Below are 27774 nucleotides of genomic sequence, written 5' to 3' on the forward strand. Positions count from 1 at the left end.
TAAAGGGTTGAGACCTAAAAAAATATTTTAGAATTTTTCAATGTACAGAACAAACAAAGACAAAACAACATCAACAATGTATTAATACACTGGGTACAGAATTACAGGTGAACAGTATTTATATATTAACATGAAACATCAATATTTACAGCTGTACAAAAGTGCCATCAATTATTTTGTTACATCCATTTATCGAGCTTACCCTGTTATGGTGAAACCTTGTCATTACATATCTATATATGTTGAAGGTATAACTTTGCACATAAATCCCTGTGTCTTTATGATTATGTGGGTGGATTAAGCTAGCAGTATGTTAAATACCTGTTCCCATATTTTTAGTTTCTTAACACAGTTATTTTTTGCATCAATTACCCATTTATGAGCTAGCATGTGTTTAATTGCCATCTTCTTGAATTCAGCCCAATTGATATTCATTCTGTCCCCTTATTTGGATGCTATGTATAGTTTCATTAATAGGAATAATGTGCTATGTATGGTCGCTTGATTATGGGATATTCCTAGGGAGGGTGAAGTGTGTATTCCCATGTAAGAGTTGCTTTTTCATAGCCTTGTTGTTGCAGTTGGATTTTTAATGAGTTCCATAATTTAAATAAGCATTTGCAGCTCCAAAACATATGAATTAAATCTGCTTCCTGTGACCTACAATATGTACAGTTTGGTGAATTAGAAGAGTTAAATGTGTGCAATACTGAGGAGGTAATATATGCATTGTTGTTGATCATGAGTTGTGTGCAAGTAAACTTTTTCAAAGGCAATGCTTTTATGTGTTAATGTTAAAGCTTGGTTTAATTGTTGTTCAGTCATTGATGAGTTATTTTTAAGCCAATAGTTAGAAATAAGTATACTGTCTTGGAATTTGATCTCCGCTATTAATTTGTACGTGTTGGATATCATTTTTTTCCCGGATAGCATTGTGTTCCATACAATGTCAAAATTGTTTATATCCACCTTGTTTAATTTGATGTTTTGAAGGTGTTTGGAACATACTTCTATAACTTGTCTCAAGATAATTGTGTACGATTTTGATAAATTAAGTTGAGATGTCAAGTCTGTAATTGCATAGTTGTGGTAAGGGTACAGATCTCAAATTTTCAAGTCTTTTAATAAAGGGTAACTGTTGAGATTTATCATTGAGCTGTTAATGTTTAAGTTTGGGTTATTATGGATTGGTTGAAATATGTCCAATGCTGGCCCAAGATCTAGGGAAGTGAACAACTTCTGAAGTACGATAATGAAGTGTTTTAGAGGGTCAATGATCTTATAAGCTGTTACATCTTTTGTGGTTAGAAAATAAAGACTTCTAGGATTAATTTCTAGAGATTTGATATAGCTGTGATATATTTTCAGCCAGAGAGGAGACCATTTGTTGATTGAAGGGGCAAATTCTGCTATCTTTAGTATTCTGTTACTATTGATAATGGTACAGTATAGTTTAAAATCTGGTAAGTTTAAACCCCCTTTTAGCTTTGGTAGAGATAGTTTTTGGTATGATATTCTTATTTTTTTAGGCTCCCAAATGAACTTGGCCAGGAACATGTGTATTTCTTTGAAGAATTTATGTATTACTACTTCTGTGGTTATAAATGTATAAATAATTGTGGGAAAAATATTCATTTTTATTATTGAGGCCTTAGATAGGAATGGTATTTTGAGATTGTTCCATCTGTTGCAGTCTAGCATTACCATATTCCATTTATTCAGTATGTTATTTTGATAAAATTCTTTTTTGTTTTGGAAACACGTAATCCCGAGATATTTGGTTGAGTCTTTTATTTTAATTGTGTCTAAAAGTGGGATTAACAACACTATTTTGGGAGGATTTAAGGGGAAATATTGTTTTAAGTTAAGTTTATAACTTGATATACTTGAGAAACAGTCAATTGCTTTTAGTAATTTGGGTATGTCAGTGCTGGGGGTGGTGAAGTAAATGTTTAAATCTTCGGCAAAAGCTGTGTGAAAGATTTTAGAGTTGGAGAGATGGTTGGTTATGATACGTTTTCTGTTTAATGTACACGAACAGCGGTTTGAGGTATAGATTGAATAAGAAGGGGGATAAAAGGCATCCTGGTCTTGTCCCATTTTTAATCTTTATTCCTGTTTGATAAACTTCTGTTAATATATAGATTAGTATAATGACTTTCATACAATATTTGAATTATCTGTATAAATTTGCTAGGGAACCCAAAATAAGGTAAGAGTTGAAGTAAGAAAGTGATATTCACTCTATCAAACGTCTTATGGGCATCAACCACCAGTGAGTACATGGGAGTTTTCTTAATGTTTGCAAAGGTTATCATGGCTTCAAGAGTTAAGGTGTTATCACAAATCTGTCTAGATGGAGTAAAACCTGATTGTTCAGGAGAAATAAGGCTGGTTATAGTGTTCTTTAGTTTATTTGCTAGTACTGAAGTAAGAATCTTAGCGTCTATATTTGGCAATGATATTGGTCTGCAGCTACTAGGGTCTTTAGAATCTGATTGTTCTTTCGTAATAAAAATGTTTTTTGAGGCATTAAAGTGTAAATAATTTATTTTGTTTATTATGTAATTTAGTACCGGTTGTAATATTTTAGCAACTAGTGATGTGAAGCACTTGAAAAATTCTGGTGTGAGGCCGGACCTGGAGCTTTATTTGTTTTTAGATTTTTGTGTCGATTTCTTTTGTTGACATTGGGTTTATTTTGTTGGTTAGTATTTAGTTGCGGGAAAACTATATCTTGAAGGAAATCTTCCCTGACCATTTCTGAAGATGATAAAGATTTTCGCCATAAATCTGAGTATAAAGTTGTTCAGAGAGGTTTATTATTGTCTGGTTATTTAAGTATGATTTGTTCTGGTGGTAAATTTCTGTTGTAATGGGTGCGGATTTGTGCAGAGTAGTTAGTCTTGCTATGGCCCTGGATGGCATTTGAATAGTCTCCTCGTATTTGGCGAAGTTTCTCATTTCATTAAATAAGTTTATCTCTTTTAGGTATAGTTCTTTTTCTGTTTTTCTTAGGAGGTCTTCGGTGTTTCCATTAGGACCTGACATTAATTCCAATTCTAATTGCTTTATTTTTTCTTTTAATACAAATTCTTCCTTGGAGAATATTTTTTTTATAGTGCATTGCTTTGTTAATCAAAAAGCCTCTAATTTGAGCTTTTGTTGAAGCCCATTCAACGTCTAGTGGTAATTGTGAATTGACTAGGTTTAAAGTTAGGGAGTTTAGTAGTGTAGTTATGCCTTCTACCACGTCATGCTTAGTTAAGAGACTGGAATTCAATGCCCAATTGTAGCCTCTATTAGATTGCTGTTTACTGTTCCATTTAATGAGAAGTGTGATTTTTGAGTGGTCGGAAAAGAATGTGGTATGTGCATGTGTTGTGACTTTCATGTTAAGGAATGTTTTAGAGATTAGAAAGAAATCATTCCTCAACCACATTTTCTGACATTGTGAATAGAAGGTGAAGTTTTCTGTTTTATTGTTTCTCCCGGAATACTTAAAGGGATCAAATAGTTTGAAGCCTTGTTTCAGTTCCCTAATTGCTAGTGTGGCCTGTTTGTTATATATTTTATTTGGGTTAGATCTATCTTTATCGGGATTTTGATAAGAATTTCAGTCACCCCCAATAATTATAAAGTTATCTTTAAATTTTGTTAATAAAGTGTATAGTGACATGATAGTGCTGTTGGTTGTTGTATGGAGCATAGATGTTTAGCAGTAATACTGGTTTTGGAATGGCGGGGTTGGTATAGACTGCATCACCATCTTCCCTCTATCAGTATCAGTTTTAATTATGTTGCCTTAAAACTTTTGCTTAATTATTATTGCAACTCCTGCAGTATTGCTTCCTGGGAGGTTGAGGAATGCCCCTGAAGGAGGTTCACAGATCCCACACCATGAAGTACTCTTTTTGAACTGAGAGGACCCAGGCATCTTGGGTTATGCTTTCCCAGGGTGGTAGAGATAGGGGTAGGCGATGGGAAAGTGGGATATGCTGGGTGGGGGAAAACAGTCAAAGAGAGGATGGCTTGTATGGAAAGGGCTGCTTAGGTGGCAGAGTTGCCAGTGGGGCACCTACGCTGTTGTGGTATCCTGTCACTCTTTTTTGTTCTGGGTTGTGTGTGATGGGAATGTCTAGGCGCAAAAACTGGCTTTGAAGAATACTTTCTTTGGAATGTGGATACTGGGGAAACAAAAATATGTTTCAATTCCTGCAGTGATTTGAACAGGTTAGCAGCTGCAGGTCCAAACAAGACAGAATTGCCCAGAGGAGCATCTATAACTTTGGCTTTTATGTCCTTAGGTAAGGGCTGAAGTCTTAGCCAAGAAAAATCTTTTTATCACTGATCCAGAGGTAGCTGCTCTGGCAAAAGCTTCTGTAACATTACTGCTGCATTTTATGGAGTGACATACTACTTGAGAAGCACCACCAAGCAAAGAGGCAGCTATGATTTTATTTTCTGAGTCTGGTAAGCCTACAATTACCTATGAAAGTTAGGATACAAGTTTAAAAACAAATTTGGTCATATGTGTTTGATAATTTGTGGCCTGAATACTAAAGTGGCAGAAATGTATACTTTTTTCTCTAGTCTAACCAGGATCCTGCTAAACCTTATCAGATGGCAAGAGGGTAGTGGAGGGCAGCAATTCTGACTGCTTGTCAGAGGCCACAGAAATTACAGAAGGGTCTGCAGGAGGACATCTGAAGAGAAACTTGCAGTCCTCTGGAACCTTGTAGAAGTGGTCTGGCTTTTTGGTGGCAGGTGGCTGGGAATCTGGTACCTGTGAAGATGAGGCAAAAGCATTGAGAAAGACAAGACTACAGGGATAGCTCATGGTCTAGGTGATTCCACCTGAAATAGGTTATAGTATCTTTTTTGCACTTCAGATACTTGGGAGCTATCCCATTTAAAGTGGTGTCTCCAAAGGGCGCGTTTTCCATAGGCAAGTCTGTACCATTTGATTCCTCTTCAGGGGAGGCATAATCCAGGGGAGAAGGGATCTGAGAATAGTAAGCCAGGGATTCATCCCCTGAAGACACCTCTCCCTCAGATGTATCCTCCTCCCCAGTTCTTTAAGTGGAGAGAGAGTACTGGGTGTGGGGGGGGAGGGGGTTGTAAAACTTGGATAAGGCCTAACTGACATAAGGGCATTGAAAAGGCCCTGAGTTAATTGCTGCCAATTGCTAGCAGGTTCTTTTGGTGGAGACAAATGCTTGCTTTTTTTTTTCCCCATGCAGGTCTGCTTTACAAGGGTAGGAGGGTCAGATGTGGGCCTACATTCAATCAAGTTGAAATCTACCTCTTCCCTAACAAGGATATGTGGAATCACCTTAGGGCCTTCCGTAGTCACGAGCCATGCTTCCCCTCAGACATCCGACATGGATGCCTGCCAGCCTCTGCGGACATGCTAATGCTTGGATCCAAGGAGGTCTGGATGGGCCAGTTAATCAAACATCTTATTTAGCGAATGCTTTTTAGTTGAACACTAACAACTGAAAACACTAAACACTGAATGTTCATTTCAGCAAAAACATTTCACTGGGTTAAAAACCAGATAGCCAACCCAGCGAACCACAGAAAGACATCACCAAAGAAAACCCATTGTAGTGGGGGGGGGCTGCACCCGCCACACCCCCATAACTAAATATACCAACTCCGAGATCGCACTACAGTGGAGAAAAGGGCAAATCCCAGATGATGGCTGACTGGTTGGTTTCCCAGGCAACGGGTTCACTGAAATGAACATTTGATATTTAGTGTTTTCTCTTATTAGTTTTCGACTAATAACCGTTTGCTAAATAGGATGTTTGATTAAGTGATACAGACCCAGTCTGGACATCAGGCTCAGCCTGTAGATTTGAACTGTGAACCGGGAGTGTCTCTGGGTTGTCTTCCACCTCAAGACAGACATCAGTATCCAGAGGCACAGAAGATGGTTCAGGCCTTTGTTTTTTGGCCTTCTTCAGAATCCGGGATCCCTCTGTAGCGCTATTTTGCTAGCAACTTTAAGTGCTGATTCTCAAGGTAGATAGCTAGGCCGGATAATCTTTTCCTTAAAGTCTTTGGGACAAACAGAGCAGTTTTTGTGGTAGTGATTTGGGCATATGCAGAACAGGCACTGGAGGTGGCCATCTTTGTGTGGAATCTGTCATCCACCTCGGCAGTTGCCCCTCTTGGATGACATGAACCCTAATGAAAGACAGTAGCAAAAGTCAAAAAATTCTTCAATGGGGCACTTATATGAATTCTGAAGAATCGCAAACAACTCGAGTCAGACAGTATGTTGGAACTAGCGTTCGGATCTGGTGGCAGAGAAGTTCTGAGAATGGTGTGCACAAACATCACTTTTATGGCCGATGTCCTATCTCAGCTTATGAGCAACATACCATGCACCCTACAGTAGTGAATCCTTTTGTATACTGGCAGACATCGAGTCACCTACTGCAAGGATCTCCCCATGTTATAAAAACAGAAGGAGGACATCATGATGTTCTACAACAATATAACAGCTACATATGAAAAATTGTGCTATGATGTAATTTATATACACTTCAGCATTTTAGAGAGTCATACATAAAACTCTGATCAATAAATGAGAAAAAATAGGTATTAATGTACTCTTGATAAGATGTATAGCTGCACTGCTTATGAAAAGGAAGTGAGAACATGGCAAATACCATGACTAAATTGACCAACTGGGCACAGGAGAATAACAGACATCAAAAACTATGCAGACAAGATTTGGAAAAAAGATTGAAACAGGAATACTTAATACACTGCACAGTGTCTGAAACTGTAGGTTCATTTAATGATATGGGTAGGATCTACCTTTCATTTTTTTTAATCAAATCAACCAAATGGTTAATGATAGTTAGAGAACTGTAGGTTGTATACAAAGATTTATAAAATCTAGAAAATCAGAAATGTGGAAATCAGTGTTTATTTACATCAGACCCAAACCTGAGTACGGAATAATATGGAAACGTTTTAAGAAAACAAGCATAAGTAAACTGTAATGAGTACAGCAAAAAATATACCAAAGGTATCCATGGGTGTGAAAATTTACGTTATTATGAAAAACTAAAATATCTGAATTTGTACAGTGCATCATACAGACATTTAAGACAAGACCTTATTCACATAAATATGGGAATGCTTGGGGGATATCAAAAAGTTGTAGAGAATCATCAGACAATCTATATAGAAGGTTGACATATAGATTGTATTGTATATAGCATATACCATGGTCAGAAGTAGGTTAAAAAATGAAAAAAGACAGCTTGGTGCAAAAAACCCAGGATAAAAAAGTGCCCAATCCTGGTAGGCACACTGGTGCCAGGACTGGAAAAAATGACAGTGTAGAATCCTCAAGATAAGGAAATATTCCTACAATGGGTCTAGGCCAGTCCCAGGGGAGGATGCCCCCCCTTTTGTAGAAAGAAGTAGCAGTCCACAAAACTCACAAAAAACGACCGGCCACAAAAGAGCCATAAGGACTTAAACAGTGGACAATCGAGGAAAAGAAAGAAATTATGCACGGTTACTATTATGCAAGAAGCCCAGAATTTCCAGATAAGATGTATACAAAAAGATTGAGAGAGAAATTAGAGGAAAGAAAAAATACTTCCTCAAGAAAGACTTTCAGAAGATTCAAATAAAAAATTGTGTTCATTAATACAACAGATTAACAAAAAAACATCATAAAGACCAAGAAACCTTGGACCGTTTGGGAAAAAGAAATGGCTGAGGAAGTGTGAAAATATAAAGAACAAAATCTAGAGACTTTTTAAAGGTATAAAAAGGAAATAGGACCATGGGAAAGAGAGACAGATCTGACACTGTGCAATATTTATGCAAAGGAGAAAGCCAAATTAATCAATAAAAAAGGCAGCTCCAAAGATATCCACAGAGAAATACAGGCAAAGGCATCCAGATACAGAAAATTTCACAACACATAAAATAAGATCACAAAGAGGGAAACAGAATGGAATCTTAGTAAAGTAGACGTTTCAAAAGTAGAAGTTGAAGTTCTGGAATATCTGTGTAGAAAGTCTAACATAGGTTATATCACAGCATGATGGAGCAAGTCCCCAAAGTAAGGAGAAACAGGAGGAGCAGGAGACATTTGAAGAAGAAATATGGACATGAGGAAAAAAAAAAGATTTAATATTGTGAAATATTTATGCAACGGTCAAACCAAAACTAATGCAATACAAAAAGAGCAGCACCAAAGATATTTGAAGAGAAATACAGCTAAAGGTATACGGACATGGAACATTTTACAATACAATAAATAAGAAAACAAAGAGGAAAAGTAGAAAAGAGGATTAGTAATGGAGGAGTTAAAAAAAAAAAAAAGAAACTGATATTACAGAATACCTGCAAAGTGAAGGATTTAGTGTAGAAAATATAACTCTGATAACATCACAGCAGGATAGAGCAATGGATCCTCAAATTAAGGAGAAACCAGTAGAGTGGGAAACATATGATCAGTTGCCATATGAAGATACATTGGAGCCTTCCACGGGAACCCAGTACAAACTGTCTGTTGGAGTTGCAGAGCATGGGAAGGAACAGGAAACTGTGGCAACTCTGACCCAGTCAATGCTGTGGAGTGACAGACCAGCGAGTTCCCATATGAAAGAGTAACAGGTAACACAGAATGAAAGTGAAGAGAATGTGGCACAGGAAGATGCTTGAACTTTCTAGAAAATGTCCACAAGAAATGCAGAACAAAGAATGTGCCCTCAGTTTAGAAGAAAATTTTCTAAGAGAAGAGTTGCTTGACTTGACAGAGATGGACAGACATATTAAGATCAAATAGACTACAGAAAGTCAATAAAACTCAAAAAGTTGTAAGTATGATAAAAACAAATGAACACAGTGCAGTAATTAGGACTGTTCGCAGACATTCACGCAGCATAACAAAAGAAATTAGGATAAATTACTGTGCAGCTAAATTAATAAAATGAATGCCATCATGGAAGTATTGAATAAAGAAAACTATAAAGCAATTAAGACAAGTGTCACTGTTAGAAGAGTATAGACAAAGTAACAGAATAACAAAAATACTAAGAAACACAGACTTGATAAAAGCAATGTGCATTATCAGAACAGGTCAGGTTCCATTGTGCATCATTGCAAATAATAAACTAAAAATATCAGGACAGGCAGAAAATTTTAGAAGATATGTAGATAAATAAAGGAAAAGTACAAAATAAGCAATTTACTGATGATCCAAAAAAGTTTTATTGAGAACTGGGAAACAAGGCAAAAGGAACTTGCACCACCACCAAAAAAAAAAAAAGAAATATCTATGAAGATCCCGTGGAAGATGAAGATGAACAATGGATAAAAGTAGTAAAAGAAAGAATAAGAAGTTCAAATGTACAGGATATGAAATGGGATGAAGTAATGGCCAGAGAGATTGAAACAAATTTAAGAAAAGCTCCTAAATGGAAAACCCCGGGCCCAGATGCAGCACCCAACTTCTGGCTAAAAGTATTAACATCTTTACATGAAGAATTAGCCTCGAGTAAGAACTATTTCTATGTGCATCACAAAAAGACACCAGTCTGGTTAACAACAGGAAAATCAACACTCCTTAACAGCAAACCTGCAAACTATCCTAAAAACTACAGACCAATAACTTGTTTCCAATGACGTATAAAGTATACACAAATTGATACTGACAGTCCTTTAGAAGAACACTTAATCATTGCAATAGAAAAAAAGGGTAATAAAAGAAAGTCATATGGAACAAAGGATCATTTGCTGCTAAAGTCATATTGGAGAACTATAAAAAGGGGAAGAATCTAAGTATGGCGTGGACAGACTAGAAAACGCATTTGTCAGTTCCCCACATTCATGGATAAGAGAGTGCTTAAAAATGTATAAGATACACCCTACTCTGATCGATTACATTACAGAGACCATGAAATAGTGGCAAACCACTTTGCAGTTAAGCCACGATAAAGGACAAATTATTATTCCTGGGATAAAAAATTAAAGGGGGATATTCCAGGGTGACACTCTTGTCACTGCTGCTTTTTTTGTCTTGCCCTTAACCCATTAAGATGTCTACTTAACAGATTAGATCATGGCTAAAATTTGGCTCCCAGGAAGCAACAAAGTGTAAAGACGTATCTTCTTTTTGTAGATAATTTAAAACTGTATACTTCCATCAGATGAGGGACTAAAAGTACAACTGCAAGTGATCAAAACTTTTTTAGATGATATAAGAATGTCATCTGGTCTGGATAAATATGCAAAAGCAACCTTTAAAGCAGGAAAGCTGCAGCAGCAAGAAAACATCAGTTTGGGACAGAAATGCAATACAGAAGAACTTGATCAAGAGGGAGTGTATAAATATTTGGGAATTTAAGAAGGACCAGCAATAAAACATGAATAAATGTGAATAAAACATAGTAAGGAATATTTTGGAAGACTAAAACTAATACTGAAAACAGCGCTGACATCTAGAAACAAAGTCCAAGCTATAAACCAATTTGCTCTTCCTGTCTTAACTCACAGTTTTGGATGGACTGACTGCCCCGTAAGGTGCTGGATAGGTTGGACAGGAAAGCAAGAAGGATGCTTCATACTATCAAATGATCTATAAAAATCAATGTATACCAAAGGCTATACCTTTCCCATTCTGAAGGAGGTGTGGGCCTCCTTGAAATTGAAAACATGTATAGATCTGCAATTGTGGGACTGCATACATACAGTGGATATAAAAAGTGTACACACCCCTGTTAAAATGCCAGGTTTTTGTGATATAGAAAATGAGACCACAATAAATAATTTCAAAACATTTCCCACCTTTAATGTCACCTATAACCTGTACAGTTCAATTGAAAAACAAACAAATCTGTTAGGGGAAAAAATATTTAAAAAAACGTACAATAAGCTGGCTGCATAAGTGTGCACATCCTTAAACTAATGCTTTGTTGAAGCACCTATTGATTTAATTACAGCATTCAGTCTTCTTGGGTACACAACTGCCATCAATTAAAGAGACTCTGATTAACCCCAAATAAAGTTCAGCTGTTCTAGTAGGATTTTCTTGACATTTATTCAGTTGCCTGCTACAGCAAAAGCCATGGTTCGCAGAGAGCTTACAAAGCATCAAAGAGATCTTATTGTTGAAAGGTATCAGTTAAGAGAAGGGTACAAAAAAATTTCCACAGCATTGGATATACCATGGAACGCAGTCAAGACAGTCATCAAAAAGTGGAGAAAATATGGGACAACAGTGACGTTGCGAAAAACTGGACAACCCTCCAAAATTCATGAAAAAATGATGAAAATTGGTCGGGGAGGCTGCCAAGAGACCTGCAGCAACACTGAAGGAGCTGCAGGAATTTGTGGCAAGTACTGGTTGTGTACTAAATGCGACAACAATCTCCCGTATTCTCCATATGTCTGGACTATGGGGTACAGTTGCAAGACGGAAGCTTTTTCTTACACAGAAAAACATCCACAGCCAGCTAAAATCTGCAAAACAATACATCAAGTCTCCCAAAAGCATGTGGTAAAATGTGTTATGGTCTGATGAGACCAAGGTTGAACTTTTTGGCCACAATTCCAAAAGGTACGTTTTGGCGCAAAAACAACACTTTGCATCACCAAAAGAACACCATCCCGTCGGTGAAGCATGGTAGTGGCAGTAGCATGCTTTGGGGTTGCTTTTCTTCAGCTGGAACTGGGGCTTTAGTCAAGGTGGAGGGAATTATGAACAGCTCCAAATACCAGTCACTTTTAGCCCAGAACCTTCAGGCATCTGCTAGAAAGCTGAAGATGAAGAGGAATTTCACCTGTCAACATGACAATGACCCCAAGCATACATCCAAATCAACTAAAGAATGGCTTCACCAGAAGAAAATTAAAGTTTTGGAATGGCCCAGCCAGAGCCCAGACCCAAATCCAATAGAAAATCTGTGGGGTGACCTGAAAAGGGCTGTGCACAAGAGATTTCCTTGCAAAAGCACCCCAAATCTGTCAGATTGCGAGGGAGAGTGGGCAAATATTGCCAAGTCAAGATGTGCCATGCTAAGACTCCTAACCAAGAAGACTGAATTTTGTAATTAAATCAAAAGGTGCTTCAACAAAGTATTAGTTTAAGGGTGTTCACACTTATGCAACCAGTTTATTGTATGTGTTTTATTTTTTATATTTTTCCCCCAACAGATTTGTTTTTCAACTGAATTGTACAGGTTATAGGTCACATTAAAGATGGGAAAAGTTTTGAAATGATTTATTGTGGTCTTATTTTTTATACCACAAAAACCTGGCATTTAACAGGGGTATGTACACTTTTTATATCCAATGTATCTACTGACCTCACAAAACCCAAGCACAGTGACAGTTTTGAAACGTGAGGAGAATAAGTCTAAGTTGACTTCCCTGCTTAGTTTAACAGAAGCATATTGGCGTCAAGCAGGAATGAAAATCAAACCAGAAGTAGATAAAAATCAGGCAGCAATGAATGTGCCAAAAAATGAAAGAAAGAATATAAGGTGAAGGATCAGATGAGAAGGCAAGAAATGTGGAAAATGCATTTATTTAGAAGATCTAAATATGTCTGTTTCATAATATAGTACTAGGCTATCTGCCCTAGGGCATTTATAAGCCTAGCCATAGTGTATGTGGCTTTCGCCACCCCATGTAATGATACAAAAGTGTACAAATTAAATTTAGTTTACTGTGCCTCTGTCCAGTAATGACACAGAGATGACCCCTGGGGTAAACCTACGATCACCCATCCACTCGTCAAGATTTCTCTTGAACAGAGTCAGTGAGGAGATCTGCCTAACATGGACTGGGATCCTGTTCCAGAGTGCGGGAAGCCTCTGGGTTATGAATCTGTCCCTCCAGCATGTCCTATTCATATTTGTGCTGAGGTTTAGATCTTTAGCTCTCATGGCTCTGATGGATTTGGATTTTTTGAGGTGGAGCATGTCCATTAATTCCGGATTGGACATGGCCTTGTAAGTCAGGCACAGATCACCTCTGAGCAGGCGGTATATGCTACTGAATAGAGCTGGAGTTTCTTTAGTCTGGCAGCATATGACATATGTTGGAGACCCTTGATCCTCTTGGTGAGGTACTTTTGGGGTCTCTCCAGCTGCTGCAGGTGCCGGGTGAGGTACATACCAAATGGGGCACTGTACTCAATCATAGGTCTGATAAGGGAGGAATATAGGGGTACAATGACATCCTTTGATCTGGATGTGAATCCCTTCATGATAAGGTGGGCAAGGTAGAAGGTCTTTCTAACCACTTTGGCGACGTGGGTGTCAAATGAGAGGTCACTGTCAACTTGGGTCCCCAGGTCCCTGATTACTTTTTCCGTACTTAATGGATTACCACCTATGTGATAATTTATGGGAACTTTGTTTTTCCCAAAGGGGATGACTATACATTTTTTGGCATTTAGTTTAAGGCCATGACTCTGGCACCAGTCATCTGTTTCTGTAAGGCCCTTCTGAAGGATGCATGTGTCAGCTGGTGTATCGACTATGGCGGCTAGCTTGCAGTCATCTGTGAACTTTGTCAGCCACAAACCCCCTATGTTTGCCTGCACGTCTGAGAAATAAATGCCGAACAAGAGGGGTCCCTGTGGGACTCCACTTGTCACTGGCTTAGAATCTGACATAGCTCCAGCTATTCTGACTTTGTGGGTTCTGTCCATTAGCCAGTTTGCAACCCATCTTGTGACATACGGGTTTACATTTAAGCTGTTGAGCTTGTCTATGATGCCTGAGTGGGGTATTGTGTCGAAGGCTTTTGCCAGATCCAGGTAGGCTGTATGAACTGCTTTGCCTTCATCTATGGCTCTAGTGACTGTTTCAAAAAAGTCCACCAGGTTTAAAAGGCAGGATCTGCCTTTTACAAAGCCAAACTGGGTAGGGTCAATTGTCTGTAGGTCCCCGATGTCTTTGTTTATGAGTTCCACAATGATCCTTTCCATAGCTTTGCAGACCAGGCTGGTCAAGCTTATGGGGAGATAGTTTCCAGGGTCTGTAGAGGTACCTCCTTTGTGGAGTGGGACCACTGTTGCTGTACGCCAGTGTTCATGGACATATCCTGTAGTAAGACTAAGATTAAACAGCATTCTTATGTGCGGGTTTAGCTCCTCTAGGAGTTCACATAGCATGCAACCCGGGACACCATCTGGTCCCATGGATGCTGTATTTTTAGCTTTGCTGAGAGCAGCTCTCACCTGGACATCTAAGATGTCAGGGAGGTTGCATTCAGCTGGGATAAATATTTCATCTTTTGGGGGAGAGGGAGGGGAGAAATTTGCACTGAACCTGTCTGCCAGTATGTTGGCAATATCTGTGGGTTCAGTGCATTTCTTGCCGTTATGAACTAACTCTGAGCATATCTGAGGGTTTCCGCCCAGGTTTCTAACATAACTGAAGAAGGCCTTGTGGTTATCTTTAGTGTCCTTAGCGATTTTTCTCTCAAAGTTGGCCTTTGATGATTTTATGAGCGAACATAGTTTTTTGCTAGTGCTGATCAGAGATGCCTTCCCTTTATGGGATTTTGCTCTGTCTTGCAGTAGCTTCCTTCTCTTGTTATAAAGTTTATTTATGGCTGGGGTCCACCAGATAGGATGCCTGCCTTTGGTGGAAAGGGTCTTGGTTTTATTTGGGATTGCATGATCCATGCATTCTTGGAGATGTCCATAGAAAGCATTTGTGAAGGATTCAGCAGTGCGGGATGTGGTTTCCACTGGCCCAGGGGGCTTGAAGGATACCATTTCAGTCCTAAGGAGTGTAAAGTCGGCTTTTGAGAAGTTTCTCACTGTGGTCTTTTGCGCTGGGGATGGAGGTGGGATATGAATATCTAGGGTTATTAGTTTGTGGTCTGATCTCACTAGTGAGAGGTATACTTCCGGTGTTGAGCATTTTGTCCCCAAGTTTGTGATGATCAGGTCAAGTATATTATTTCCCCTTGTGGGGGAGGTGACTAGTTGTTCCATCGCATTTGAGCTGATGAATTCCAGGAACCTTTGGGCTAGGGTGTTGGAGCTTGAATAATGCACCCAGTCTATGTTTGGGTAGTTGAAGTCTCCCAATATGATGGTATTTGGTGAGACATTCATATCCTCCAGTGTCTTCAGGAAGGCTGAATGGAGTTAAAGAGATTGAGAGGGTGGTCTGTAGCATGCTACAAGTTGTATAGCAGTTTTGCCTATGGTTAGTTGCACATGGATGGTCTCCAATGCTTCGTGCGTTGCCAATAACCTGGAGGTGTGGGTGTCTTTAATGAATATGGACACTCCCCCTCCTTTTGTGGTTCGTCCCAAGTTTTGGGGCCGAAATGCATGATACGAGGTATAACCTGGTAGGGCTGGGGTGCTCTCAGGAGCCTTGAAACAGGTTTCAGTTACTGCACAGACATTGATGCTCTCCATACTGAGGAGTGCTTCGAGAGCCTGCATCTTGAGATTTAGACTTCTGGCGTTGAGCAGCATTACCCTTAGTTTTTTTCCTTTTTTGTTTTCTAAGGTGGTGGGTTTGTCTTTTGAGCCTTGCCTAAAAAAGGCTCTAAGGGGGTGGCAAGAGCCTTAGCCAATATCCGGAAGCCCAGTGGTGACAGGTGCAAGCCATCCCTTGCGTGTCATCCCAAGCAGACAGACATTGGATCCCCCTAGAATGACACCAGTATTCGAGCCAATTATTAAAGCTGATCATCTTGTCTTTGTATTGTGGCATCATTCTTGGTGAGGGCAAGATGCTGCTCAGGGTCAGAGTCATACCGGCCTGGGCTACATAATCAGAGAGCTCCTCTATGTCTCTTTTCATGTAGTCCAAGGAGGTACGTCTCAGGTCATTCATGCCGGCATGGACAATGACGGAGTCATAATTGCCTCTAAACAGCCTATAAGAGTTCAGTGACAGTGCCTTCAGTCTGTCCATATAGGTTATGTGTTGAAGGCCCTAAATTTTCTTGGTGAGAAACCTCGGAGGTCTCTCCAGCTGCTGCAGACGTCTGGTGAGATACATACAGAACAGAGCACTGTACAGCTGCATCCTACTGATGCCTGTAGGCATTTTAATATTGCTTAGTCATACTTACAATAATAATTCCAAAAAACATTCTGAATGCAAATTATTTAAAGTTTTCATCTCAAAGGTTACATGACAGACAATGCAAATGCACAAATACTTGGTTGCTGTCCTGTGCAGGTCGAGAGATATTAATTGTTGTTAGATCATTGTCATATATTTCTTTAAATATCTCAGTGGAACAGACAAAACTGCTTAGACTCACATGAAAACTATCAGCTGGATGAACAAAATGCTGCTGACAGAATGTAACTTGTCAGCAAGAGACAAGCACACATGCTAGGGGGCATCCAACACAAGGGTAAGACGCTCTGAAGGTGGCTCTACAGCTCAAGAAATCTCTTGCACTGGTGTCATGTATTCTCCTAATGCTGCAGTCCAGCACTGACAGTTCACCAGGCATGACAAAGTTTGCAGGTTCAAAACCCCTGGGCACTTTCAGGCCCACCAGTCACATGAATGGCAACAGCATCTTCCTTCAGTCTTACAAGCACAGCATGAACTCTAGGGACGTGACAGGAAAATGCTTCACTGTCTCTGAATATAATCTCTATGCTCTCCCCCAGGAAACTCATAGCCTAATTCACTTGAGTGAGTAGGCCATCCTTTCACATTGGGGCTTGCAGAGCACCAATTCCCAAAATCACTTAGCTGACTGACGGCGGGTGGATCTCCTTTCTCTCTTGCTTCCTTCTTGGTTTTCAGTCAATAATGGCATAAAACGAATTTCTTATTAATTGAGCTGGTGAAGGAGGAGAGGTCACAGTGATGGCAGACATGGACTTTCAGATACCTGGCCTCATGTTCCCTACCTTTTCCCTCCCTCATTTCTGCCAAGAAACGTACAAGAGAACCCACCCAATTCCTGCAATGACTAACTTCCAATTCCCCCAAAGCAAGTGCTAAGAAAGGCATGGAGTTTCCTGCATCTCTCATACTGAGAAGACAGGACTGTAACACTGATACCTCTGGCACTCCTGGACACTATGTTCTGTCCCTACAGAGTCCAGACATGCCAGTATTGACTGATGATCTGTCAATTGCAGGAACACTCTGAAGGCCCACTGTTCTTTGGCACTGAAAACAGGAACTTTCCTTTGATAAATGTTAAGTTCAAGAGTAAAACTGTACATGTAGTAGGAAAGGTATGGACTGGAAACATGCTCTTAAGACTTGATTCATGATGTCATGTTCTGCTGAAAGAAGATGCTCTTGCCTTTGAGAATGCAAGTTAAGAATGCAACAGACTATCCATGAGTATGTCCTTAAAAAGGAAATACCAAGCATCACTGACAACAGTGTTCTAACACAGTGGTACATGATATTTAATAAAATGAAACCTATATTAATGTGATAAGAAATTAAACATTCACCATAACTGTTTTTGGTCTGTTTTTTCACAAACAGAATACTCCCTTGTCAGTATACCCCATCAGATGACCATCACGCTACCTCTACCATCTCATCTCCACAAGAAGTCCCACCCTGGAGGACGTCTGGTACTCCCATGATAGATGGGTAACCTGCTAAAGAGAAATCCTACTCTCTGGAGGCTCCAACTCATAACGCAAGTTCTTCAGGGTTAGGTACACACTTGGGCATGTTGTGAGATGGCCTAGCAGAGAAGCCTAACTCCCACCCCAGTGTGCTGACATCATATTATGTGGCCTGACTGGGTTACACTGAACACGATCCCCCCTGACCTTAGGAAAGTCATGCATTACAGTGTTCCGTATGCACTCCAAGGCCAGCATCAGCGCCTTTGGGCCCCAGCCTCTGCCAATGCTCATGAGATGATATCCAACATAGTCCCACCCAATCCAGGATAGGCACTTCCATTCTTCGTGGCACTCCATCAGTTAGCTGAGCTACTTAAACTTGGGTCTACTGGTCTGTGGTCAGGGCTTTATCCTTCTACACCACTGCAGCATTCACCCCAAGAATTTCTTAAGTGAGATTAGCAGCTCCTTGAACATTGGTACTGGAAATGTACAGTGTTATATTTTAGCCAGTTATCAAGACAAGATGAAACAAATCTAATTTATATGAAAATGAGCTTCTTACCTCAAAAGTCCCAGTAAATGCTGAAGGCTTTCTTGCAGAGAACCCATCTTCTTCAGAGATTCCCTCACTGTTGTCACTTAATGCATTGTCATCGTGGCTGATGCTCCTTAACATGCTACGCCTATCATCCATGTCAGCAGCACTACTCTCGCTAGTGTCACTGCATACACTGTCATCCCTGCTTCGAGACTTCAAGATGGATTTACGAGGAACATATTCGCCATTAACAACGTCCACAAAAACTCTGCATCAAGACATGTTTACACAGAATGTTAACTTTTCCTCCGTGTAAGGGCTTTATATTACTTTTCAGTCTTTACTAAAATAAGACTGGCGTTCAGGCTATTTTAAACCATATTTAACAGTATCTTAGTCAATACTGGTAACCTTTACAAACTGAAGATTTTAAAAGAATGCCAAGTAAATTTTTCAGTACTTATTAAAACATTTCTACAGAGCAATACATTTTACACCACATGAAACAGCACTGCTGACTTCAAAAAGCATTAATGTATCAAATATATACAATAACATCTATAAATAACAGTTTTATGACTGCAACAATTATAACGAGCAGCAACAGATGTTTGATCTATTACGTTGGGATGTTCAAAAATCAAGACTTTACTTCACTGGCACATCTTTTCTCTCCCTCTCCTCCTTTCAAATATAAAGTGTTACTTCAAGGTATAGCAATTTCAGAGATGGTATACTTGTCAGGGAAGTATTAACACCCCCCCCCCAGTAGATCCTTTTTCTGTATCGCAGCAGAATGATTTTTTTCAATTCAGTCTTTTGAGCAAAACAGGGCTTTAGCAAGAACTTGACTTGGCAACTATGCTTCACATCTGTACACTTCAATATACAGTCAAAAGGTATCCTATGATGCTGAAAGGCAGAAACTAATCTAAGGCACAAAAACAATGGAGTACACATACCTGTATATGTCAGCAGGAGTTTTAATAGTAGGTAAGCCTGGAGATGACTGCCCGTTTCCATTGCTATTCTTCCTCTTTCGCTTTGCCTCTTCTTTCTTCTCACTAAACTTTAAAGTAGTATTTTTCCCTGTGTTTATCCTCACCTGAAATAAAAAAGAAGAGATTTTCTGATTTGGTATCCTGAAATAATGAATTTTTGTAGCAAAAGTCAGCACTCTACTGATTACTGAAAAGAAGTACTTATGATATTGGAATATGGAACTATTGGAGTACATTCCAGCAAAGGTCACATATAAGCAACTGAAAAAAATGTTTTGTCTGTACTCAGTAACCGATTGACTTGCAACCTATTTTAAGATGTGGTTCAAACCATTTATGTGCCAAAGTACAATGGCTGTGCAGTAAAAGTCAAAATTCCAATCTGTCATATATGCACTCTACTTCACTTTCTTGAAATTTTCAGAGATTTACATGGCAGTTTATAGCTGACAACTTACCTTATCTTTCCCCGACTGCCACTGAAGAGCAACAATTATTTACCTTTCAGTGTTTCCAACACAATAATGTGTTTTCATTACCCATTTCACATTAATACTACTACTACTACTGACCTATACTCGTTTTTAAGGAGAGATTTTAGCACATCTTCCCAGGAATTACTCATGAATTAGGGCACTTTATTTCTCCCATTATACCAAAGATTATAAGAGCAGATGGGGCAAACTGCAAATCTTTCAATAATGGATAGAGACAGAGACAGAGAGAAACATTTTCAAAACTAACTAAAAAAGGGTACTTAACAAGTGACTCCACATCTTTCAAATGTTAAATGCATTGCAAGTGTACAAGTGGTTAAATAGTGTGTTTCCTTGGCAGAAGTTGACCTTAAATTTTACCTTTCATTAACCTGATAACCATGAGATACAGGTCTAAAAGATGTGACCCCCAGCTGGAATATGCATATTATGGAAATTTCCACTTCAGAATTTTAAGATATAATCCTTGCCGGTAGCAAGCAATGTACTCTTACAAACACTGTTGCACCATTTTCTAACAGCATGCCTTAAATTATGTGAAGGTCCTCCTGCAGTAATAATGGTGTTTTTCACAGCTGTGACATTATTACAACATTGTTACTCAAAGCAGTAATTTAGCCAGGATTTTTAGAACTGTAAACAGGCTTGCAGAATGTAGCTTTCCTTTTAAGTGTAGCCTCTCCCCAGGAAAAAAATCTTGGAATTACATTAAGTAAAAAGAAATAAATAAAGCCAACCAAAACAAAAAGCAATTGAAACAAATGGATAATCATTAAGTATAAGTATGCCTTTTTAAAAACAGTTTTAAATTCCAGCAAAAAGTAAATTATTTGCAAACAGTGCATGTTGTGGCATACATGTCATGTTCCTGGCAACATCCAGTCTTCACAAGAAACGTTTAACATTTCCAGTGAGGGATCATCAAAAAACATCTCACCTTAGAAAGAGTGAGCTACAACAGCTTTGTGTAGATTCTCATAAGAAGAAACAACCTTACATCAGGCATCCCTCACTGTGACAAGCAGCCAGTGGTGGCTGGTGACTTCAAATTAAAGGGGGGCTGCAGGAGATAGCTGAATGGGTGGGGTCAACGGGAAGGGGTGTGGCCAACTAGAAAGGGGTGGAGCTACGCTCAAAACCACAACAACTGGAACTTTAATTAAATATGCTGTCCTGGGTGCCAAACCGTCATTATGAGTCCAGACAAAATGAAGTGTAGAAGAAAAAAATATTTCAATGCATTGGCTACATGACAACTTACTTAATATCTAGATGGAAACACAAAGGTTGTGAGGCATGAAAAAATAAATTGCTTTTTAAATACATTACTGGAATGCCAGTCAAAATCAAGTATAAAAAATCAAGCAGCACTCAGCTCAAACCATTTCTCCTTGCACTGCAGTTCTAATTATAATTTATATTCAGCTTTATAAAGTTACCAAGTAACATGCTGAAAGTAGCAATCTCTGTGATATCCCCACTTGTAAAAATGTTTCTTATCCAAAAAAGACCTGCTGTCTGACAACAACTATCTACTTGTTTCATGGAGAACACATGATCAAAGTAAAAAATGAACAGCGAAGAAGAAACAAGCTCAAGATAAATTGCTTAAAGGATCACTGCACAAGTTATGGACCACACATGATTGATTGGCATTCTGTTTAGTTTATGGGTAAAGCCTGCAAAGATAACTGCAAGTCTCCAACAAATGTAATGAGCTTCTGAAAATACTGTAATCCTGTCATTTATTACAAATACTGTCATATGCATTTCAATACCTAAGGCTTATACGTTACCTAGTTATGTAAATATTCTCTGCATGGCAACAATGAAAAGACTTTCAATGTTGGTAATTCTTTAACAGTATGCTTATTAAAGCTTACGTGCATCTTACAATCTCCAACAAGCTTACCTGATGGTCATTAAAGCATTGATACTTTAATACAGAGCAACAGGGCACTGTAACAGCAAGCATTTTCTGAATAATAAGAAGCATAAATCAACAGTATAAAAATATGACAGAAAACCAGAACATTCTGCAAAATCAAGGACAGACGAAAAACCATGGTCATACTCGTGGTCTACCTTCGATGGGGGAATACTCTGCACACTTACACTGCATAACTGCTTCTTGCCTTGCTTGGACACATCCAGAGCCACTGCAATGGGGAGTGGAGTGCAACAAGTAGGTCACAGTTTGAAATGTCTCTGGCTGACGGTGAGGCTCCGACACTCATACCTCTCAACCTCAGAGCAAGAAATCTGGACAAAGCCATACATAGAAGTGGGACACAGGCCCAAAAATAAAGACAATTTTTAAATATTGCTCTTATAAACTTTAACAGAACAGTAGTAGGTCTTGCATTATATTGAATTTTTGAAGGGTATGAAATCTGAAACTCAAATGTCTGCCATTATTTTCTAACTTCAATCTTTAATGATTTGCTACTAATTTGCCAGAAAACCACAATTTTATGAAAAACAGACCAAATATGTTATGCAAAAATATGTAATTGCCACACAATACAGCTGGGAACCTGCCACAGAAGGGACACCTTTTTAAAATTAGTACTGTTAACTTGAGCAGCTGACAAAATAAAAGCATCTACATGCATTTCTGAAATAAAAGTAATCTATAACTGATCATTACAGTTATTTATAATTGTAAACACTCCACGTTTTCTTCCAAAATTGCCATTTTGCAGAGGGATTATAAGGGGGAGAGCAACATCTTGAGCCAAAATTGGAGACAGTTGAGAGGTTTGGGTATTCCTAATTCTATAAAGTGAGTTATTTGCATGTACCTCTCAACCTCTTAATGCAGGAAATCTGGACAAGACCAAATATATTGGGGGAACATACAAACAGTACTAAAGATTGCTCTTGTATAAACTTAAGACAGTTGATAGAATAACAGGTCTTGCTTTAGCATGCATTTTTCTGTAGGTTATGTCATCTGAAACTCAATGTCTGTCATTATTTAGTGATTTAATTCCTAAATGATTTGGCAGAAAACCACAAATTTTATGAGGAACAAACCAAAATTAAGATGCAAAAATCTATTCATTCTGCAAACTTCTGGACAGTTGAGAGGTATAGTTCAGCTGGGGTTGTCTGAGTTTGCTGCCCTTCCCCCCTCACAAAATCATGGTCGAATGGAGCGGCCCCCCTGCAGCCATTCCAATGTCCCATTCCTTGGTTATTTCACCCCATTTGCCATAAACACTGTAATGTGCATACTGCTTTACTTCTGCGATGATATGGATTTCATTTTAAAGTTTTATTTTATATTTTACAGTATAAACCGTAATAGATATCTGCTGAACAAAGCAATGCAGCCTCACAATGAAAATAGACTTGGCATTAAAACTTCTCTGCCCTTGAAACTCACACTCATTGAAACAGCATTGAAACCCACATTCAAAGAAAATACATTTTGCCAGTGGCAGATAAAGATTAATTTTGGGCTGTTTTCAAATCATAGGCCCCTTGAACACGAAATATACACATGCTCTTTGATACACTTTCCTGACTGTATTAAAATATATTCCTTGTACAATACAGTACAGTTGTTAGAGGGCATTTTAAATTTATTGTTTTGAATATTTTTCCAGTAAACAATGAAACAAAATGCATGCACCAATAATGACAAAACTGCCCAATTCAGAACATTTCCATCATAAAAGTCTACTCAAACTTCTACAGTCCACCAGTATCAGTAATTATGCACGATCTCTGAAGTAAAGGTCATCTAAATAATACCACATTAAAAATATCTGTTAACTAATGAAGAGGTTACTGCTATCAAACAACTTTATATGTCATTGTTTCATCTACAAATAAAGTGCCTGTTGCCCTTCAGGAATAAATTGCCTATGTTGCACTAAAAAAATAAGGTAGTAATATCGCAATAGGGAATAGATGGCAAACTGATAACAGGTTCATAGTTACTAGGTATCTTCGCCAAAGGGGACCGCAGCATCCATCCCCTTTACAAGAGAGTACAGTATCAGCAATAGATCTACCCACTATGGGGTAAAACCCACAGCCTTCTGCATCAAAAGCAATTACACTACCCGTTGTGCTATTAACAATGTAAGCAGACTTGGCATAAGCAGCACTAAACTTTTGTTCCCCTGCAGCTCTCAGCTCCTTGTAAAATCTACTCGACACTCAGCTGTATCTCTGAACTTTGCAGCACAAGAAAGCTGGAAAAAGCCAAAATTTATTTGGGGGGCACAAAAGCCCAAAAACCAGGGACACATTTTAAACATTGCTTGTATAATGTTGGAAAGTTGCTAGAATAAAATGCTGGGTTACCACCATACATTTCACTGCCAAGTATTGTACCCAGGACCCTGTGCAAAACAGTCAGAGCAACATACCACTATGCCAAATCATCTATTTTTATGAGAGAAAGGAAGACTGAAACTTAAATGGCTACCATTTAGTGAATTAAGTTCTCACCATAGCTGTCAACATCTTAGCACAAAACACCTGAACAAAGCCAATAATGGGGGAATACAGCCCCCAAACATATTCAGTGAGTTCAATTATCACAATAGCTCTCAACCTTGGCACAAAAAACCTGGACGAAGCCAATAATGGAGGGAATACAGTCCAAAAAATAGGGACAAATATCCATTGAGGACACCAGAGCAAACCCACACAAACACAGGGAGGACATGCAGACTCCACACAGAGGGCACCCCAGACAAGAATCAAACCAGACAACCTGTAGCTGTCAGGCAACAATGTTACCACTGCACCACTGGCTGTGTTAAGTAACAAAAATACAGAAACCACAGATTTTATGAGGTACAGAACAAATATGAGGCAAAAATCTGCAAATGTTTTACAAATGGTGGTGGGTAGGGATTTAAGGCTCTTTTCACTTGGGCCCAAGGTACAGGTTTCAAGCATTATTCTCTACCCATCACCATATAGCAACTGGGACATTTTATACACACACACACACACACACACACACACACGCACACACTTCTGTCCTCCATAAACACCCTACCTGTCTCTGTCCTCCTTGCGATTCTGCAGCAGACCAGCTAAGTCCTCAGTAGCAATCCTGCAGCCCAATCACTTGTCTCTGTCCTCCATAACGGCCCACGCATGCTGCTGGGTCCCCGTGAGGAGGCTGGAGCCTCCAGCCTGCGGGCAATGCAGTCCGGTGACCTTCCGGTTTGTGCGGTCATCACCGCACAGACCTCTGGGCTGGAAGGGCAGAGTTTCCTGTCTTCCCTATCCAGACTGCCTAACAGAGCAGTCTGGAGCTCAGGAATGAGCACGCATGTGTGCGGGGAGTTCTGGTCTGCCTAAAGTACAGTTTTGTACCTACCATAAATGTAGATGTTAGAGTGTATACACTGCTGCAGTCATTACACTTGGGTTATCCTGCCATCAGGCGGTTCCCCAGTCGGCCTGAGTTCCAAAGTTTTGGTCCGGAGTCGGTTGCTTTCGCCTCCTCCCTGACGTCAGTGTGACAGGGGTATATAAGATGCAGCCGATGCCATTTTCTTCAGTTTTTCTTGCCCCAGATGTCAGGTGCCTCTAAATAGGTACGCAATTCCAATTGCTAATAAAACATACATAAGAAAAGCAAACAACAACTTACAGCTACGAGCAAATACTCCCCATAGTTAGTAAAGGGTAAAAGACATAGGTATGTATCAGCCAGTAAGGGAGGAAGGAGGGAGGGTAACCTGGACTGCAGAAGTGCATACACTCTAACACCTACATTTATGGTAGGTACAAAACTGTACTATGTTCATCGTGTTACACTACTGCAGTCATTACACTTGAGTAGAATCCCAAAGCTGAGGTAGGGTGGCTGGTTCTATAAGGCATTAGGGGTGGCTATAAGGCCCTGCAGCACTGCAGTGGCGAAGCCAGCTCTGGATTTAGAGTATAGAGGCAGATGGTAATGCTTGGTGAAGGTATGCACAGAACTCTAAGTTGCTGCTTCCAAAATATCCTTGGTAGGTACTCCCCTGAGGTAGGCAGATGAAGTGGCTGTTGCCCTGGTGGAGTGAGATCTAATGTTGCTAGGTACAGGTTTTCCATGGTATGTGTAGCAGAAACGTATACAATGTCCTATCCATTTTGAAATAATCTGTTTTAAAATGGCTTTTCCCTGTGCTCCTGCAGCATATGCTACCAATAATTGCTTAGATTTTCTGAAAGCTTTGGTTTTGTCCAAGTAGAAGCGTAACTGCCTGTGAATGTCCAAAGAATGTAGTAGTCTCTCCCCTTTATTCTGTGGTTTAGGATAAAAAGTTGGCAGGTGAATAGTTTGGTTTAGAGCCACACTGGAAACCACCTTTGGCATAAACGTAGGGTTAGTTCTTAAAGACACCCTGTCCTGGTGGAAAATGAGGAAAGGTTCCACTGCCATTAGTGCCTGTAATTCTGAAACTCTTCGTGCTGATGTTATTGCCAAGAGCAGAGCAGTTTTCCAAGAGACATATTTTAATTCTGCTGTGTTAGCTGGCTCAAAAGGAGGTAAAGTTAATTTTTCCAAAACAAAGTTGAGGTCTCAAGTGGGAGTAGGTGCTCTACGGGGCGGTCTTATGTTTTTAGCCCCTCTGAGGTACTGTCTTAATGGAGAATTAGAGAAAATTGGTGGATCCGTGTTGTAATGAGCAGAGATGGCAGAGGCGTGGATCTTGATGGATGAGAAGGCGAGACCTTTGTCCAGCATCTCAGTTAAGTATTGTGGTATCTGAGGAATGTTTGGGACAAGAGAGTCAAGGCTGTGAGCTTGGTTCCAGGCACAGAATCTCTTCTATTTATCCGAACAGGCTTTCCTGGTACTAAGCCTTCTGGCCTCCAGAATGACATCCATAACAGCTTTGGAGAGAGGCATTGCTTGCTTGACTAAGGCATCTTCCATGCTACTAGGTTTAAGGTCTTTAGCTGGCTGTGTAGTATTTGATTGTTGTGCTGAGTCAGCAGATGTGGGATTTGAGGCAAAATCCAGGGTGGTTCTTGTGCTAAGCTCCTTAAGAGTGGGTACCAGTGCTGGCGTGGCCAGTCTGGTGCAATCAGGATCATCTTTGGCTCTTCTTGCCTGGCTTTTATGAGTACCTTTGGCAGGAGAGGTAGTGGTGGGAAAGCGTACATTTGTAGGTTCTCTCATCTGAATGAGAGAGCATCCACTTTCCATGCTTGTGGATGGTAACTCCTTGTGCAGAATTTTTGTAGCTGGCAGTTTATTGGGGATGCAAACAGATCTATGTCCAGGCTCCACCATTTCTGTGTTATTCTGAATATTTGTGGATTCAATTCCCATTTGTGGGGATCCATGATGTTTCTGCTTAAGTCGTCTGCCAGTGTGTTTTTCTCTCCTGGCAGGAATTGTGCTTGCAGATGAACTTGAAGGTTTATAGCTGTGTTCCACAAGGTCATGGCTTGTCTGCATAGAGGGTAGGAGTGAGTGCCCCCTTGCTTGTTTATGTATCACATAACTGTGGTTGTCTGTCTTTAGCAGTAGTTGTCCTGGATGCAGCAGGTCCTTGAAAGCTATGAGGGCATTTTGTACAGCTAGCATCTCTTTTTGATTGATGTGAAGATGCCTTTGTTCTGTGGGCCACGTGCCCTGAATACATTTGCTTGCCATGTGTGCTCCCCAGGCGTAATCTGATGCATCTGTTGTCAGTGTTTGCCTGGCTGTGGGTTGTGTAAAAGGCTGTCCCTTGTTGAGGTGACAAGCTTGAGCCCACCATTGAAACTCCTGTTGAAGGCAAGGCATTACTGGTATAACTGTTTCCAAACTTTGACAGTGTTGGGACCACACATTCTTTAGGTACCATTGTAGTTTCCTCATATGCAGTCTGGCATATGGAATTAGTAGTATGCAGGATGCCATGTAACCCAAGGCCTGCAGAATTTTTCTTGCAGGGAGTTGGGTCTTTGTTGCCATCAATTGAAAGTATTGAGTCAGTTGTCCTTGCTTGTCTGGCGTGAGATAAGTCATCTGGGCCGTTGTGTTCAAGATGGCACCCAGGAATGTAATCTCTTGTGAGGGGACTAGTTTTGATTTCTTTTCGTTTACTGTGTACCCCAGGCAACTTAACTTTTTTACAAATGCCAGATGCTTTAGAAGAATGTCCTTACTCTCTGCTTGAATCAGGC

At 39.7% G+C, this 27774-nt stretch overlaps 1 protein-coding gene across 2 annotated transcripts in view; it reads right to left on the reverse strand.

Annotated features, from left to right (window-relative positions):
• The window catches only part of URI1 (URI1 prefoldin like chaperone), an 844005-nt gene that overhangs the window by 31426 nt on the left and 784805 nt on the right, over positions 1–27774 (reverse strand). For both annotated transcript variants that reach the window (XM_044067309.1, XM_044067310.1), the window contains 2 exons: positions 19091–19233; positions 18153–18396 (listed from right to left, as the gene is read on the reverse strand). In XM_044067309.1, the coding sequence (XP_043923244.1) occupies positions 18153–18396; positions 19091–19233 (387 nt within the window). The remainder of the gene's footprint in view (positions 1–18152; positions 18397–19090; positions 19234–27774) is intronic.

This window comes from Protopterus annectens, chromosome 3.part1 (assembly GCF_019279795.1).
Source record: "Protopterus annectens isolate FY-2018-M chromosome 3.part1, PAN1.0, whole genome shotgun sequence".
NCBI classification, from domain to species: Eukaryota; Metazoa; Chordata; order Ceratodontiformes; family Protopteridae; genus Protopterus; species Protopterus annectens.